The sequence below is a fragment of the Anguilla anguilla genome, chromosome 13 (assembly GCF_013347855.1).
Source record: "Anguilla anguilla isolate fAngAng1 chromosome 13, fAngAng1.pri, whole genome shotgun sequence".
Taxonomy (NCBI): Eukaryota; Metazoa; Chordata; class Actinopteri; order Anguilliformes; family Anguillidae; genus Anguilla; species Anguilla anguilla.
In genome coordinates this window covers 41325455-41342821 of record NC_049213.1, presented here as the reverse complement: position 1 = coordinate 41342821, position 17367 = coordinate 41325455, and the positions used below count along the sequence as shown (strand labels likewise).

At 49.6% G+C, this 17367-nt stretch overlaps 1 protein-coding gene across 5 annotated transcripts in view; it reads left to right on the top strand.

The window, feature by feature from the left end:
- Window positions 1-17367, top strand: part of LOC118211097 (membrane-associated guanylate kinase, WW and PDZ domain-containing protein 3-like) — a 79947-nt gene that overhangs the window by 36948 nt on the left and 25632 nt on the right. For all 5 annotated transcript variants that reach the window (XM_035387936.1, XM_035387938.1, XM_035387937.1 and 2 more), the window contains exons 3-5: window positions 7019-7135; window positions 12191-12310; window positions 16396-16602. In XM_035387936.1, coding sequence (XP_035243827.1) covers window positions 7019-7135; window positions 12191-12310; window positions 16396-16602 — 444 coding nt within the window. The remainder of the gene's footprint in view (window positions 1-7018; window positions 7136-12190; window positions 12311-16395; window positions 16603-17367) is intronic.

The window sequence follows — 17367 nt, the reverse complement described above, 5'->3', positions numbered from 1 at the left end:
AGAAACAGTGCCCCCCCCCCCCCCCCCCCCCCCCATCGGTGCTCCTGACTCCGTTCCTGGAGACCCAGCTGTGTTTCTTTTGTTCAGAAATCAGTTGCACTTAATCGCTTAATGAGCTGAATCATTTCCTCGGATCACAAAGCACAGCTGAAGGTCTTGCTTGGGCCCTCAACAGGAAATACATCCCTGCTGGATATTTCTGGAATTGCCAAGAACTGCATGTACACAGCTAATTAACTAATTTGACTAATTAACCCAGTGGATTTGGCGTGAAGAGGTGCAGTCCTTGCGGCTCTCTCTCTGAATGTTTCCCACTGTCAAGTCAGAACCCCACCCACATTCTGCCTGAACTCCACCCACATTCTGCTAGAACCCCACCCACATTCTGCCTGAACTCCACCCACATTCTACTAAAATCCCACCCACATTCTGCCTGAACTCCACCCACATTCTGCTAGAACCCCACCCACATTCTGCCTGAACTCCACCCACATTCTACTAAAATCCCACCCACATTCTGCCTGAACTCCACCCACATTCTGCTAGAACCCCACCCACATTCTGCCTGAACTCCACCCACATTCTGCTAGAACCCCACCCACATTCTGCCTGAACTCCACCCACATTCTGCTGAAATCCCATCCACATTCTGCCTGAACTCCGCCCACATTCTGCTAGAACCCCGCCCACATTCTGCCAGAACCCCGCCCATATTCTGCCTCAGACTGAAGACTCTCCTCTTTAGACTGCACCCTGGCTTCCCTGACACCCTTTGAATATCCTTTCTTTTCTGATTTTCCTTTCCTTTCTTACTTTGAGTTTCCATTTGCATAATGTTATAATTATAGCTGTATACAGATAGGCTGTCTGTCTAGTGGAACTGCCTTTAGGTACAATACAAATGGTTTGTTAACATTACATGTACTGATTGTAAGTGGGCCTTTGGGACTTCCTGGTGATGCTGAATTTCTGTATTCCTGAGAGTAACACTGTTGTTCTCCAGTACTGTCTGTCTCTCTGTATAAGAGCATCGGCTGAGTGGTTATGTAGAGCAGTGCACTGTGGGACAGGGTTAGGGATTATGTAGAGCAGTGCACTGTGGGACAGGTTTAGGGATTATGCAGAGCAGTACACTGTGGGACAGGGTTAGGGATTATGTAGAGCAGTCCACTGTGGGACAGGTTTAGGGATTATGTAGAGCAGTGCACTGTGGGACAGGGTTAGGGATTATGCAGAGCAGTACACTGTGGGACAGGGTTAGGGATTATGTAGAGCAGTCCACTGTGGGACAGGGTTAGGGATTATGCAGAGCAGTGCACTGTGGGACAGGGTTAGGGATTATGCAGAGCAGTGCACTGTGGGACAGGGTTAGGGATTATGTAGAGCAGTGCACTGTGGGACAGGGTTAGGGATTATGCAGAGCAGTGCACTGTGGGACAGGGTTAGGGATTATGTAGAGCAGTGCACTGTGGGACAGGGTTAGGGATTATGTAGAGCAGTGCACTGTGGGACAGGGTTAGGGATTATGTAGAGCAGTGCACTGTGGGACAGGGTTAGGGATTATGCAGAGCAGTGCACTGTGGGACAGGGTTAGGGATTATGTAGAGCAGTGCACTGTGGGACAGGGTTAGGGATTATGTAGAGCAGTGCACTGTGGGACAGGGTTAGGGATTATGTAGAGCAGTGCACTGTGGGACAGGGTTAGGGATTATGTAGAGCAGTGCAGTGTATGGTCCTGTGTCTGGGCTCTTGTATGCCCCCTTTCCTTCTTTAAAATACGCTGATGCTGTCCCTCGTCCTGTGTGTGTGTGTGTGAGTGTGAATGAGCTTGCAGCAGTGTGTGTGTGTGAGAGTGTGAATGAGCTTGCAGCAGTGTGTGTGTGTGAGAGTGTGAATGAGCTTGCAGCAGTGTGTGTGTGTGTGTGTGTGTGTGTGTGTGAATGATCTTGCAGCAGTATGTGTGTGTGTGTGAATGAGCTTGCATTTTTGTTTTTATTTGTGTAGCACTTTCTACAGTTACACTGTCACATGGGCACTGGAGGGTCTTTGAAAGATCCTGTGAGTCGGGTTTAAGCCCTCCCTGGTGGCTAGAGTCTGGGGAGGAGCTGAGATGTAGAGGGTTGCCCCTCCCTCGCTGGCTGGCCCAGGGGCAGTGGGTTAGATAAGCTTAATGGTACAGGGAGGTAATGGCGAATCTATCAGAGCTAATAGACTGTTTGTGCAGATTACAGCCTGAAGTATAAACTGAGTCCCAGAAAAATGAACAGAACAGGGGGAGAGGAGAGCCTGACCTGCAGGGTACATCCTGACATGGGCGTGTATGCCTGTGTGTGTGTGTTTGTATGTGTGTATGTGTGTGTGTGTGTGTGTGTGTGTGTGTTTGTGAGTGTGTGCATGTGTGCGTGCGTGCGTGCGTGTGCATGTGCGTGTGCGTGTGCGTGCGTGCGTGCGTGTGAGTGTGTGTGTGCGTGTGCGTTTGCGTGTGTGTGCGTGTGCGTGCGTGCGTGTGAGTGTGTGTTCAGGGCATCATGGTGGAGTGTGTGTTCAGGGCTTCATGGTGGAGTGTGTTCAGGGCTTCATGGCGGAGTGTGTGTTCAGGGCTTCATGGCGGAGTGTGTGTTCAGGGCTTCATGGTGGAGTGTGTGTTCAGGGCTTCATGGTGGAGTGTGTGTTCAGGGCAGCATGGTGGAGTGTGTGTTCAGGGCTTCATGGTGGAGTGTGTGTTCAGGGCTTCATGGTGGAGTGTGTGTTCAGGGCAGCATGGTGGAGTGTGTGTTCAGGGCAGCATGGTGGAGTGTGTGTTCAGGGCTTCATGGTGGAGTGTGTGTTCATCTTCTGTCTTAAGGATGGTTGTAATGGAGTTTCTATTATTCAACCCTGCCCCCCCCCTCCCCCCCAATGACGGAAAGGGTTTTCTATGAAGCACCATCTCAGCTCTTCAGTCTATCAGCAGCCAGACAAGGACCTGCCTGCGGGGCATGGGGGGGGGGGGGTGATGATGGGGTTGGGGGGGGGTGAGGGATGATGATGGGGGGGTGGGGGGGTGAAAGCTCTCCATTAGCCACAGGAAGCTTCCTGCGCTCTACACTGAAAGGCACTCTGCCTGAGTAATGGTGCTGACAGCCTTTTATAACCATCACTGCCCCTCAGGAAAGACCCTGTTTCAGTCCACAACATTGCTGTCCCTAACACACCATCACTGTCCTGTACACTCCAACACTGTCCCTAACACATCAGCTCATACCTGTATGAAATACAGAATCAGGAAAGCCTGTGTTTCTTAAAGAAACTAAAAAAATTCCCTTGCTCCTCAAAAAAAACAGAAAAACCACTAAGAATCAAGGAAGTATGTCTGCTCATTAGAGGAAAGTTAATTTTGAAGTGTACATATGTATTTTGTGGAAGATTTTTACATTTTTTAACTGGTAATTTTTGTAGTATATGTTTCTGTATCTGTCTTTAGTTTCTGAGCACATATCTTTCCACGCATGCATAATGTGACCTGTAATGGATGAACGGGCTCTGAACATAATGTAGGAATGTGATAAATTATGTAGCCTGTGGAACTGCGGTTCTCCCTCAATACCATTAGAGTGTGTGTGTGTGTGCGCGCGCTGTAATTATATTTCTGTGTGTGCTGTAGTTATAATTGAAAGTGTGTGTCTGCGTGTGTGTGTGTGTGTTGTAGTTCTGTGTGTATGCTGCAGGTTTGGGGTTATGTTATTATGGTAATACACTAGAGGTGAGTTTTTGGAAAAACCCTTCCAGCTCTTTGTTGCCTTGGCAATGCACATCGTCCCTGTTATTCTCAGAGTTGTTTGTTTACTCTTCCTGATCTTCAGAACTTTTTAATAATTGAGCAAACGTGCTCAACAAGCTCCACAGAAACATGACATCACTTCTACCAGGATGTGAATCTGCATCAGCCCCTGAGAGCCACAATGTGCACTTCTGACCCTTTCAGATGTGTGAAATAGAGAAGATATAACATATGCTCTGTGTGTGTGTGTCTGCCTTTGTGTGCTTGTGTGTGTGTGCGTGTGCGTGTGCGCGCGTGTGTGTGTGTGTGTGTGATTGTTTAACTTTTACTGGAAAGTCTGCCCTGGCTCACCTCTTTATGTTGGTTTATCCTTATAACACCATGATTAGCATAATCCCTTGAAAGCAGGTGGTAGCATGTAGCATTTATTTATATGAATTTGTTGTTATGTTTTTGCAAATCACAATGAATAGCTGCAGGTTTTTAAAGGCGGCATACACTGTGATATCATATTGAACTATAAATCAAGCTGAGAAGGTGTCCCAGAATCCTCTCTGTCATCCCCCCCCATGCCCCCCATCCTGCCCTTTCTGTCTCTGTTGGTATCCCCCCCTGTGTAAAAATGGCACTGTATTCACTCAGGAACACACCCCAGATGAACGGGGGTCACACGTACCCCCCAATGATCTGTCTCAGTCCCAGCGGCCAGACCCTCAAACGCCCCGTTCAGTTTGGGGGTGAAGACCCTACTGCTGTACAGGGAACAGAACACACCCGTTCAGTTTGGGGTTGGGGGTACTCTGCTCAGTCCCTTCACCCTGACACACACTCGGTGTTTGGCTCATTCGAGCTGTGTTTGCTAGGAGCGGCTCCTCCTGCTGCCGATGCACAGAGATTAAATATGGCCTCGTGGGCAGCTGTAATGTATGTGAACAGGGCGCCATGCTTCCGTGGCTAGAATCAATATGAGCCATGTCCGACAAGCCCACAGGGAGCACCAGCACGTGTCTGCTGGGCTGGGCTGGGCTGGGCTGGGCTGCAGGCGTGTCTGTTGGGCTGGGTTGGGCTGCAGGCATGTCTGTTGGGCTGGGAAGGGTTGAGCTGCAGGTGTGATTGTTGGGCTGGGCTGGGTTGGGTTGAATTGCAGTCTGGGCTGGGTTGGGTTGAGCTGCAGGCGTGTCTGTTGGGCTGGGCTGGGTTGGGTGTAGCTGCAGGTGTGTCTGTTGGGCTGGGCTGGGTTGGGTTGGGTTGGGCTGCAGGCGTGTCTGTTGGGCTGGGCTGGGTTGGGCTGGGCTACAGGCGTGTCTGTTGGGCTGGGCTGGGTTGGGTGTAGCTGCAGGTGTGTCTGTTGGGCTGGGCTGGGTTGGGTTGGGCTGCAGGCGTGTCTGTTGGGCTGGGCTGGGTTGGGTTGGGCTGCAGGCATGTCTGTTGGGCTGGGCTGGGTTGGGTTGGGCTGCAGGCGTGTCTGTTGGGCTGGGCTGGGTTGGGTTGGGCTGCAGGCGTGTCTGTTGGGCTGGGCTGGGTTGAGCTGAAGTCTGGGCTGGTCTCCATGTCTCTGGGGCTTTTTACAGGGTGGAGGTGTTGTGGAGGTTACCCAGGATGGAACAGACTCCGTTGGGAGTGCTTAGGGTTATCCCTGCTTCCACATCCTCTGTCAGTTCCAGAATGTTCTGATGACAGACCAAAGCAGAGATGATTAGTGTGCATCCTGGCCAGCCAAATGGAACAACCCCATCAGCACTTAGGTGGGAAACACATTTAACTTCTCAGCAGGACCAATAAAATCCCACAGAGCAGCCTGTTCTGGATGACATCACTGCCTCAGAAAAAAGCTTTTCTGTTCAGACAGGCACAGCAGAAAGATGCACAGAATGTGTGCATGTGAACAGTATTTTCATACCAGTTCATTGCTGAACTGACGAGTACACTTGTGAGACTTTGTGGTCCAGCAGTGTGTCTCCCCCCAAGTTTAAATGACACCCCTGTGTAGGTTGTTTTTTAGATTTGCTGTTATGGTTTCAGTCCACTCTTCTGCAGTCTGAAGCAGACTCACGCTTCCTCTGTTATACAGCAAATCTTCCTTCGGTTTTAATTGTTGAACTGTGAGGATAATTAAAATTCTAAACATCTGCAGTGTCTTTGGAGAAGCTGCCAGTGAATCCGAGGGCTCCACATTTTAATGAGATGATTTGGCGAACGCGGTTCTGAGTCACGGAGAGCCATCTGGCCTGCTGTTCCTTATGTGCATGCTGACCCCTCAACCTGTGTGTGTGTGTGTGTGTGTGTGTGTGTGTGTGTGCATGCTGACCCCTCGACCTGTGTGTGTGTGTGTGTGTGTGTGTGTGCATGCATGCTGACCCCTCGACCTGTGTGTGTGTGTGTGTGCATGCATGCTGACCCCTCGACCTGTGTGTGTGTGTGTGTGTGTGTGTGTGTGTGTTTGTGTGTGCATGCTGACCCCTCGACCTGTGTGTGTGTGTGTGTGTGTTTGGTGTGGGTGTGTGTGCATGCTGACCCCTCGACCTGTGTGTGTGTGTGTGTGTGTGAGTGTGTGTGCATGCTGACCCCTCGACCTGTGTGTGTGTGTGTGTGTGTGTGTGTGTGTGTGTTTGTGTGTGTGTGTGTGTGTGCATGCTGACCCCTCGACCTGTGTGTGTGTGTGTGTGTGTGTGTGCATGCTGACCCCTCGACCTGTGTGTGTGTGTGTGTGTGTGTGTGTGCATGCTGACCCCTCGACCTGTGTGTGTGTGTGTGTGTGTGTGTGCATGCTGACCCCTCGACCTGTGTGTGTGTGTGTGTTTGGTGTGGGTGTGTGTGCATGCTGACCCCTCAACCTGTGTGTGTGTGTGTGTGTGCGCATGCATGCATGCTGACCCCTCGACCTGTGTGTGTGTGTGTGTGTGTGTGTGTGTGTGTGTGTGTGTTTGTGTGTGGGTGTGTGTGCATGCTGACCCCTCAACCTGTGTGTGTGTGTGTGTGTGTGTGTGTGTGCATGCATGCTGACCCCTCGACCTGTGTGTGTGTGTGTGTGTGTGTGTGTGTGTGCATGCTGACCCCTCGACCTGTGTGTGTGTTTGTGTGTGTGTGCGTGTGCATGCTGACCCCTCGACCTGTGTGTGTGTTTGTGTGTGCGTGCGTGTGCATGCTGACCCCTCAACCTGTGTGTGTGTTTGTGTGCATGTGGTTATGCGTGGTGCATGTGCATACTCGTTTCGATTAGCTCTGGCTCAGCTCTGGCCTGGCCTCTCTCTCCTGCAGGAAAGGTGCTGAACACAGACCTGCGGCACTACCTCAGCCTGCAGTTCCAGAAGGGCTCCCTGGACCACAGACTCCAGCAGGTCATCAGAGACAACCTCTACCTGCGGACCATCCCCTGTGAGTACCACTATACCCCATTCCCCATACCCCATACCCATATTCCCCCTACCCTATACCCCTATACTCCTTACCCCATACCCAATACCCCTATACCCCATTCCCCATACCCTATACCCATACCTCACACTGCATACCCCTATACTCCTTACCCCATACCCAATACCCCAATACCCCTATACCCCATTCCCCATACCCTATACCCATACCTCACACCCCATAACCCTATACTCCTTACCCCATACCCAATACCCCTATACCCTATACCCCATAGTCCTTACCCCTTTACTCCTTACCCCATACCCAATACCCCTATACCCCATTCCCCATACCCCATACCATATACCCCATACCCCTATACCCGTACCCCACACCCCATACCCCTATTCTCCTTACCCCATACCCAATACCCCTATACCCTATACCCCACACTCCATACCCCATACCCATATACCCTATACCTGTTCCCTATACCCCACACCCCATACCCTATACCCGTACCCCACACCCCTGTACTCCATACCCCATATTCCCCCTACCCTATGCCCATTAGCCACACCCACACCACTAGAGTCCTTAACCCATACCCAATACCCCATACCCCGTACCCCAACCTCATACCCCCATATCGCATATCTATATAATTGTGTGTAGTTCAGATGATGAATTTGACACTTGTCCTTTTTTTACCCAATGTTAAGTATGAATTATCATGCCCATTTTGTTTAATGGAGAGCCTTTTGCAATATATGTAAAGGTATTTTACAGAAATAAAATGAGGTATTGAAACATGTTGCATGAAGATGCAGTGTGCATTCATTTTATTATGAAACTTCATGAAGTGGAAGTGGACAGAAGCAACCAGCAATGCCAATATCTTATGCCGTATGTTCTATGTCCTCAATAAACCTCCCACCTTTTTTACTCCAAACTATCAAGATTTTACAATCCTTCCTCCTGGCTGTAATTGGCAGGGAAGAAATAACATTTAATTATGCATCAGAGGTATATTAGCATAATACTGGCTGTACTTATGAACATATTGATCTCGTAGTGTTCATTCAGAATTCAGAACATAAATATCAGTATTTATATCATGCTGGTGCTTTGTGAGTGCTGTGGTCTTAGGTTGAATGCACATTGGAAATAATTCCAACAGAAAATAATATCACATCAATTTTAAAGGGAAATTGTGTAATACTGTATATGCATGTACAGCCTCTAGTGTGAGCATGGCTGTGTGAGCTGAGTTAGCTGGAGTTAGCATGGCTGAGTGAGCTGAGTTAGCATGGGTGTGTGAGCTGAGTTAGCATGGCTGTGTGAGCTGAGTTAGCTGGAGTTAGCATGGCTGTGTGAGCTGAGTTAGCTGGAGTTAGCATGGCTGTGTGAGCTGAGTTAGCTGGAGTTAGCATGGCTGGGTGAGCTGAGTTAGCTGGACTTAGCATGGCTGTGTGAGCTGAGTTAGCATGGCTGTGTGAGCTGAGTTAGCATGGCTGTGTGAGCTGAGTTAGCATGGCTGAGTGAGCTGAGTTAGCTGGAGTTAGCATGGCTGTGTGAGCTGAGTTAGCATGGCTGTGTGAGCTGAGTTAGCATGGCTGAGTGAGCTGAGTTAGCATGGCTGTGTGAGCTGAGTTAGCTGGAGTTAGCATGGCTGAGTGAGCTGAGTTAGCATGGCTGTGTGAGCTGAGTTAGCATGGCTGAGTGAGCTGAGTTAGCATGGCTGGGTGAGCTGAGTTAGCATGGCTGAGTGAGCTGAGTTAGCATGGCTGGGTGAGCTGAGTTAGCTGGAGTTAGCATGGCTGTGTGAGCTGAGTTAGCATGGCTGGGTGAGCTGAGTTAGCATGGCTGTGTGAGCTGAGTTAGCTGGAGTTAGCATGGCTGAGTGAGCTGAGTTAGCTGGAGTTAGCATGGCTGAGTGAGCCGAGTTAGCTGGAGTTAGCATGGCTGAGTGAGCTGAGTTAGCTGGAGTTAGCATGGCTGGGTGAGCTGAGTTAACATGGCTGTGTGAGCTGAGTTAGCATGGCTGTGTGAGCTGAGTTAGCATGGCTGTGTGAGCTGAGTTAGCATGGCTGTGTGAGCTGAGTTAGCTGGAGTTAGCATGGCTGTGTGAGCTGAGTTAGCATGGCTAGGTGAGCTGAGTTAGCTGGAGTTAGCATGGCTGGGTGAGCTGAGTTAGCATGGCTGAGTGAGCTGAGTTAGCATGGCTGGGTGAGCTGAGTTAGCTGGAGTTAGCATGGCTGGGTGAGCTGAGTTAGCTGGAGTTAGCATGACTGAGGGATGGACAGGATGTGAGAGGAGAGAATGGAGGGACAGACAGGATGTGAGAGGGGAGGAGAGAATGGAGGGACAGACAGGATGTGAGAGGAGAGGAGAGAATGGAGGGACAGACAGGATGTGAGAGGAGAGGAGAGAATGGAGGGACAGACAGGATGTGAGAGGAGAGAATGGAGGGATGGACAGGATGTGAGAGGAGATAATGGAGGGACGGACAGGATGTGAGAGGAGAGGAGATAACGGAGGGAAGGCAGGATGTGAGAGGAGAGGAGAGAATGGAGGGACAGACAGGATGTGAGAGGAGAGGAGAGAATGGGAGGACAGACAGGATGGGAGAGGAGAGAATGGAGGGATGGACAGGATGTGAGAGGAGAGGAGAGAATGGAGGGACAGACAGGATGTGAAAGGGTGCCTCCGGTAACGCTCTGTCTGTTGATGATTCAAAAGGTTTTTTTTTCTCAGAAAATGTAGCCGTTGCCTTTCAGGTACTATGGGAACCTCATTACACTCTAAGCCAGTGGTTCTCCACTCGGGCCAGAAAGGGCCGGTGTGGGTGCAGGCTTTTGTTCCAACCAAGCAGTTACACACCTGATTCTACTAATCAACCTTTGGAGTCTTTACTAAGGACCTTTATTAGTAGAATCAGGTGTGTAACTGCTTGGTTGGAACAAAAGCCTGCACCCACACCGGCCCTTTCTGGCCCGAGTTGAGAACCACTGCTCTAAGCTGTGTGGGAAGAAAAGAGTGCAGTACCACTGGCAGTGTGGCGCTGTGCTAATGAATTTGTCCCACTTGGCCTGGCACTGGTGTGCTAAAACCCCGAAACCCCATCTCCTGACCAACACCAAACTGGCACTACACCTGTAAAATACAGCTCAAAGTGATTTACATTCAGCACTAAAAACTATTTCAAAGAAAACAAAATATAAAATACAACAAAATAAGATCATGTAAATATATTATAAAACAATATAAATAAAAGAATAAAAAAACAGCACTGCTAGTTATAAGCTAAATTAAAAAGGTGTTTTTCCCATTACGGTTTAAAAGTTCCTCCTGAGGTAGCCTCTCTGAAATGTGTTGGTATTCTATAATTTGGGAGCGTCAGGATAAAAGCAGCATCCCTGGATTTTTTTTGGGTGGAATTTGGTTCGATTAGTAACTAGCTGCCGAGGACCTTCGGGCTCACGAAGGGACACAAAACAATGGAGAATCTGAGGTCTACAGTAAGAAGGACACTAGACAACTCTTTAGAGAGTCTTATGAGCTTTTAGGTCGACAGCATCTTGTCCATTACAGCAAGTACACATGTCAGCCTTTAAGGTTTGTGAAAGACTTTTCAAAACATACAAAAGCATGAGATGTTGAAGTGAGTTTCAGCTCCTCAGAGATCAGGACCTACAAGCCCTGGCCCCAGCTCCCGAGGAAGGGCCTGGCACTGCGGAGACTAGCGTGCCATTAGAGCGCAGATTGCCGTTGTAGGAATTTGCAGTGAAAACTCAACCAAATGAGGCAGAAGTGTGTGTGCGTGCATGCGTGCGTGTCTGTGTCTGTGTGTGCGCATGTGCGTGTGCCAGTGCCTGTGCGTGTGCGTGTGCGTGCGTGTGTCTGTGTCTGTGTCTGTCTGTGTCTGTGTGTGCGCATGTGTGTCTGTGCCTGTGCGTGTGCCTGTGTCTGTGTGTGCGCATGTGTGCCTGTGTCTGTGTGTGCGCATGTGTCTGTGTCTGTGTGTGCGCATGTGTGTGCGCATGTGTGTGTGTATGTGCGTGTGTCTGTGTCTGTGTCTGTGTCTGTGCGTGTGCGTGTGCGTGTGCGTGTGCGTGTGCGTGTGCGTGTGCGTGTGCCTGTGCCTGTGCCTGTGCCTGTGCCTGTGCCTGTGCGTGTGCGTGTGCCTGTGCCTGTGCCTGTGCCTGTGCCTGTGCCTGTGCCTGTGCCTGTACGTGTGCGTGTGCGTGTGCGTGTGTGTGTGTGTGTCTGTGTGTGTGTCTGTGTGTGATGAAAAGGGGAAGGCTGCCCTCTCATACAGATGAAATGCTGAGTGAGCACTTCTGCATTGGTTATGAAATCTCCGGCACTGATGTCTATGATGTCAAACCGTGTCTATGGCCTGCAGTGCTGTGTGGAAGGTGTGCCTGTGTGTTCAGAATGTCTTTATAATGAGTCATCGGTGGAGAAGTGCTGAAAACAAGTGTACTGTGGAATGTCAAGTCTCTCTTGGTTGTACTGTAGAGGGTGAAGCCGCTGGTAGCATGTTGAATGAGATGGATTATTGATAATTCATCATTGATGGATTACTTGCAGAAACGGAGCGTGTTATATTTTGTGAATGTTTCAGGGCAGGGCTGTGCTGCCAAAGGGTCATTCAGTCATTCTGCAGGACACTTAAAAAGCGAGTTCACCTCCTCGAAGTTTTGATATTATTCCATTATGTTCTGGTTTGGCCCAGACAGTTTTTATGTGCGAAGACGGATAGCAAGAAAATACAGTTAAAGTTTCTCCAGAGTAGCTTACACAGCGAGTTTATGTTTCCAGGGGCTGTACATAAAAACACGTTTTAAAACCTTTATTCCCTAGTATAGACGTAAATCAGTTTTTATAGCATCCCAGTACGTATTTCATTGAGCAAGGCATTCTCAGGTTTCATGCACATACTGCAGAAAATAATTCCAACCAAAAATACTGAACGTAATGTCTTGCTTGCATGATTTCCCTCCTGGCTCCTGGTCATATGGGTGCATTCTGATTGGTTCTCAATTTGCTTTGTGTTGGATTGATTGACAGGTACAACTAGACTGCCCAGAGAGGGAGAGGTTCCGGGGGTGGACTACAGCTTCATCAGCGTGGAGGAGTTCCGCATCCTGGAGGAGAGCGGGCTGCTGCTGGAGAGTGGGACTTATGATGGTAAGGGGGTAAGGGGGAGGGAGTGGGACTTATATTCGTAAGGGGGGGGGGGGGGGGGGGGGTGGGACGTATGACGGTAAGTGGGGGGGGTGTATGACGGCAAGTGGGGGGGGGGGGCGTATGACGGTAAGGGGGAGAGTGGGACATATGACGGTAAGGGGGGGGACGTATGGTGGTAAGGGGGGGGAGTGGGACGTATGACGGAAAGGGAGGGAGTGGGATGTATGATGGTAAGTGGGGGGGGTGCGGGGGTTACAGCGAGGTTTGTTCAATGGGGTAAAAGAAGGATCTGGAAGAACACAGTGTTCACTTTACTCTGTAATGCTGTCTGCAGTGTGAGCTCACCATGCTCAGCCACAGCAGCCGCTGGTCCCATGGCAACGGCAGGTCCTCAGCTGTCCTCATAACTGAGCGAAGTTCTCAGCCGGACCCGGGAGTTATCTCTAAAACCCCCCAGCCTTTCTGGGTTTAAATCAGCAGCCTGTAAGGTAGCAGGAACTGCCTAGAACTGGATCCCCAGGTTGTCCACTGTTGCCTGGATCCATTTTAGACTCTGGAGTATGCACAGAGCAGATGTCTGAACCCAAACCAGGCAGCCATCGCTGGAGTCAGGCCAGCTTTTGGGAGAGGTTACTTACTCATGCAGGATCCTTTATAATGCTCACTGAACAGTGAACCACCCCCAAATTAAAACCCCGCAGCTCCTCTCAAACCTGCCGTGTAGCCATGCTAATGCTGTCCTGTGCAGTAATGCAGCTCAAACCCGCCCTGTAGCCATGCTAATGCTGTCCTGTGCAGTAATGCAGCTCAAACCCGCCCTGTAGCCATGCTAATGCTGTCCTGTGCAGCTCAAACCCGCCCTGTAGCCATGCTAATGCTGTCCTGTGCAGTAATGCAGCTCAAACCCGCCCTGTAGCCATGCTAATGCTGTCCTGTGCAGTAATGCAGCTCAAACCCGCCCTGTAGCCATGCTAAAGCTGTCCTGTGCAGCTCAAACCCGCCCTGTAGCCATGCTAATGCTGTCCTGTGCAGTAATGCAGCTCAAACCTGCCCTGTAGCCATGCTAATGCTCTCCTGTGCAGCTCAAACCCGCCGTGTAGCCATGCTAATGCTGTCCTGTGCAGCTCAAACCCGCCATGTAGTCATGCTAATGCTGTCCTGTGCAGTAATGCAGCTCAAACCCACCGTGTAGCCATGCTAATGCTGTCCTGTGCAGCTCAAACCCGCCCTGTAGCCATGCTAATGCTGTCCTGTGCAGCTCAAACCCGCCCTGTAGCCATGCTAATGCTGTCCTGTGCAGCTCAAACCCGCCCTGTAGCCATGCCAATGCTCTCCTGTGCAGCTCAAACCCACCCTGTAGCCATGCTAATGCTGTCCTGTGCAGTAATGCAGGCTCCTGCTCAAAGGCAGATCAGTACGTCTGTTGATGATGTCACAGTTTGTAGCAGAACCCATTGCCTTTCACCATGGCTGGCGTCTGTCGATTTCTGGACCAGTAGAGGCCATCGGGCAACTCGTGCCAGAAAGGTCGTTTTGTTTGTTTCAAGGAGAGCTGGAAGGCATTACTTATTATGACGGGATGTAATTAAACCGCCTCATTAATGATTGGATGTTGCCTCCCTGTCTGACCCCTCTTGATGGAGTCTTCAGTTAGTGTGAGTGCCTGTTCGATCTTCTCCTCTGGGATATAATTATGCCTCTCTCACACGCACACACACACACACATGCACACATGCACACATGCACACACCCACACAGATTTTATCACATGTTGAGCTTATATAAATACTGTAAGTACTGTAATGGGCGACAGCGTTTAAATTCCTATTCTGCCAGTAATCCCAGTTAAATGCGTTGCATTCCGGGGCACGTCTGTCCCCTCGTGTCTCAGAGCTCCCCCTGCTGGTCAGTCCGGTGCAGGAATGGGCTGGTACTGAGGCAAGAAGCTGTGTGCTGGTGAGATGCTCCAGGCTGAGAGAGATCTCCCCTGAATGGCACTGTCTGCTCCTGCCGCTGAAGCAGCCGCCTGTGTCTGTCTCCCTGAGTCTGCCTGTATGGTAATGAGCTGAACCCCCTCCCACAGCCCCCCCCCCCCCCCCCCCCCCCCCCCGCCTCTCTCCAATAACTGTTCAGGCTCACAGTGCATTCTGGTGAACGGGAGGCCACCCCACCACTTCAGCCTGTATAAGAGCATTTGGGAGCAGAGTAATGAGTACTGTCTGGGATTGATTCCCCTCATTGGTGGAGTCCTGGACTCGCTGCAGATTGATGGCTACTGATGATGTCACAAACCTGCGCCTGACACATTCCTCCTCTGCTCCGTGTGTCTGATACGCACTTACTCCAGCCTCAGTGTGTCTGATACGCACTTACTCCAGCCTCAGTGTGTCTGATACGCACTTCCTCCAGCCTCAATATGTCTGATACGCACTTACTCCAGCCTCAGTGTGTCTGATACGCACTTCCTCCAGCCTCAGTGTCTGATACGCACTTACTCCAGCCTCAGTGTGTCTGATACGCACTTACTCCAGCCTCAGTGTGTCTGATACGCACTTACTCCAGCCTCAGTGTGTCTGATACGCACTTACTCCAGCCTCAGTATGTCTGATACGCACTTACTCCAGCCTCAGTGTGTCTGATACGCACATTACTGTAGTAACACTGTGACAGTAACTCTCCTGTAGTAACACTGTGACAGTAACACTGCTGTAGTAACACTGTGACTGTAACACTAACAGGCATGTTGTTGCAGTACTGTATCTCTGCTGCAGTAACACAGGATAACTCAGAGCTGCACACACAGCAGGAACTCCAAACCATCGCTTCTCCATGCCAGGATGTTTGCGCTCTGTTTTGAATGTATGCTGCATAAAGATCAGATCAAAAGCCTTTCAAAAAGCTGCTCCCTGTAACTGTTTAATTTTTCATGCTGGTGTTTTTTTATTCTGGTTTATAAGGCTGTTGCTTTCTGCTGCTCCTGTTCTCGTCCTGTTTCTGTTGCTGTGAGACCTTTTTTAAGCCTTCACTGATATCATAAATAAGATGATTTTGAGTGAGAAATTAATCATAATTAAACTGATGGTTATTTTCTTTCCTTTTCCTGAAAATATTGCAGAGCCTAAATGCCTGCAATGCCATAACATGTGAGCAATAAGCTGCAGCTTTTTTATCAGCACATCAGTGCTGCTGTTCAGGAGGCAGGGTTTGCATGCTAATTACATGGTTTCAACAGACAAATCCCTTTATCTCTTGTCTTCATATTGTTTAATGAAGCCACTAAAATTATGATCTAATTAAAGGGTATAATTCATTAGAATATATTTGTTATGGATAAACTAAACTGAACTGATGAACCGTGAGTTTTTACGAACAATGTTCAGCGTCTCTTTTCTACTTCTGACATGAACTAATTAATTCATGGGACACTTTTGTCAATAATTCAAAACAATTCAGTTGTTTATGTGTATGAAAGGTAAATCATAGGGTCTATTCATCAAGTGTACCCCAGCCGGCAGTCTGTTTCATTGTATTTTACCTTGTAAGAAAACACAGATTTATGTGTTATTGCTGAGCTGATTTCAAGACTGCTTTCAAGTTTTATGTGATCGTTGGCTGTATAAAATGTGCTGTTTCAAACGGCTGGTGTTCCGCAGATGCTGTACATAGACTTTGGAGCCCAGGCACTCTTGTAAATCAAGACACCATAAAATAATGGTATTCTCTAAACTAGTGGGTTATTCGTAGTGCCTGGGGTGGGGGGGTCGGGTGAGAGGGGAGGAGAGGGAAGGCTCTCTTCTGTGGTTAGAGATGTTGGAATTGGGGGTCTGGTAAATATTTGATCAATGTAAAGCAGGTTCAAGAGGATTGCTGTTCCTTTGTGAAGATACACTGTTATTGGCTCAGATTGGTCACATGACGTGGGACCAAAAGCAAAGTGGGTCTTTCGACTCTCAGCCCCTCCCACAAATAAACAGGCAGTGACATGACAGTGACAGCCATTTGCTGCTGTGGGGAAATACGGGGCTGTAATGAGGATTTAACCTCCAGTGAGTAATGCCCTAAAATGGCTGGCTTCCCTGTCTCAGGTAACTACTATGGGACCCCCAAGCCCCCCGCCGAGCCCAGTCCCATACAGCTGGACCTGGTGGACCAGGTCCTGTTTGACGAGCAGTTTGGCACAGAGGTGCATCGCAAACGCACTACCTCTGTCAGCAAGATGGACAGGACGGATAGCACCGCCCCTGAGGAAGAGGATGATGAAGAGCGGCCAGCAATCCTCAATGGCCTCTCAGGTCAGCTGACCCCTCAGGCCCTGGGAGGGGGGGGGGGGCATCACAATAACTATAAGAATCAGATCACACTCAAACAGTGTGCTGCAGAGTACTGTACTGGAGGAGTCACAGTGTGCTGCAGAGTACTGTACAGGAGTCACAGGTTGCAGTAGAGTACTGTACAGGAGGAGTCACAGTTTGCAGTAGAGTACTGTACAGGAGTCACAGGTTGCTGCAGAGTACTGTACTGGAGGAGTCACAGTTTGCGGTAGAGTACTGTACAGGAATCACAGTGTGCAGTAGAGTACTGTACAGAAGGGGTCACAGTTTGCAGTAGAGTACTGTACAGGAGGAGTCACAGTTTGCGGTAGAGTACTGTACAGGAGGAGTCACAGTTTGCAGTAGAGTACTGTACAGGAGTCACAGTGTGCTGCAGAGTACTGTACTGGAGGAGTCACAGTTTGCGGTAGAGTACTGTACAGGAATCACAGTGTGCAGTAGAGTACTGTACAGGAGGAGTCACAGTTTGCAGTAGAGTACTGTACAGGAGTCACAGGTTGCAGTAGAGTACTGTACAGGAGGAGTCACAGTTTGCAGTAGAGTACTGTACAGGAGTCACAGGTTGCAGTAGAATACTGTACAGGAGGAGTCACAGTTTGCAGTAGAGTACTGTACAGGAGGAGTCACAGTTTGCTGTGGAGTACTGTACAGGAGGAGTCACAGTGTGCAGAAGAGTACTGTACAGGAGGAGTCACAGTGTGCAGAAGAGTACTGTACAGGAGGAGT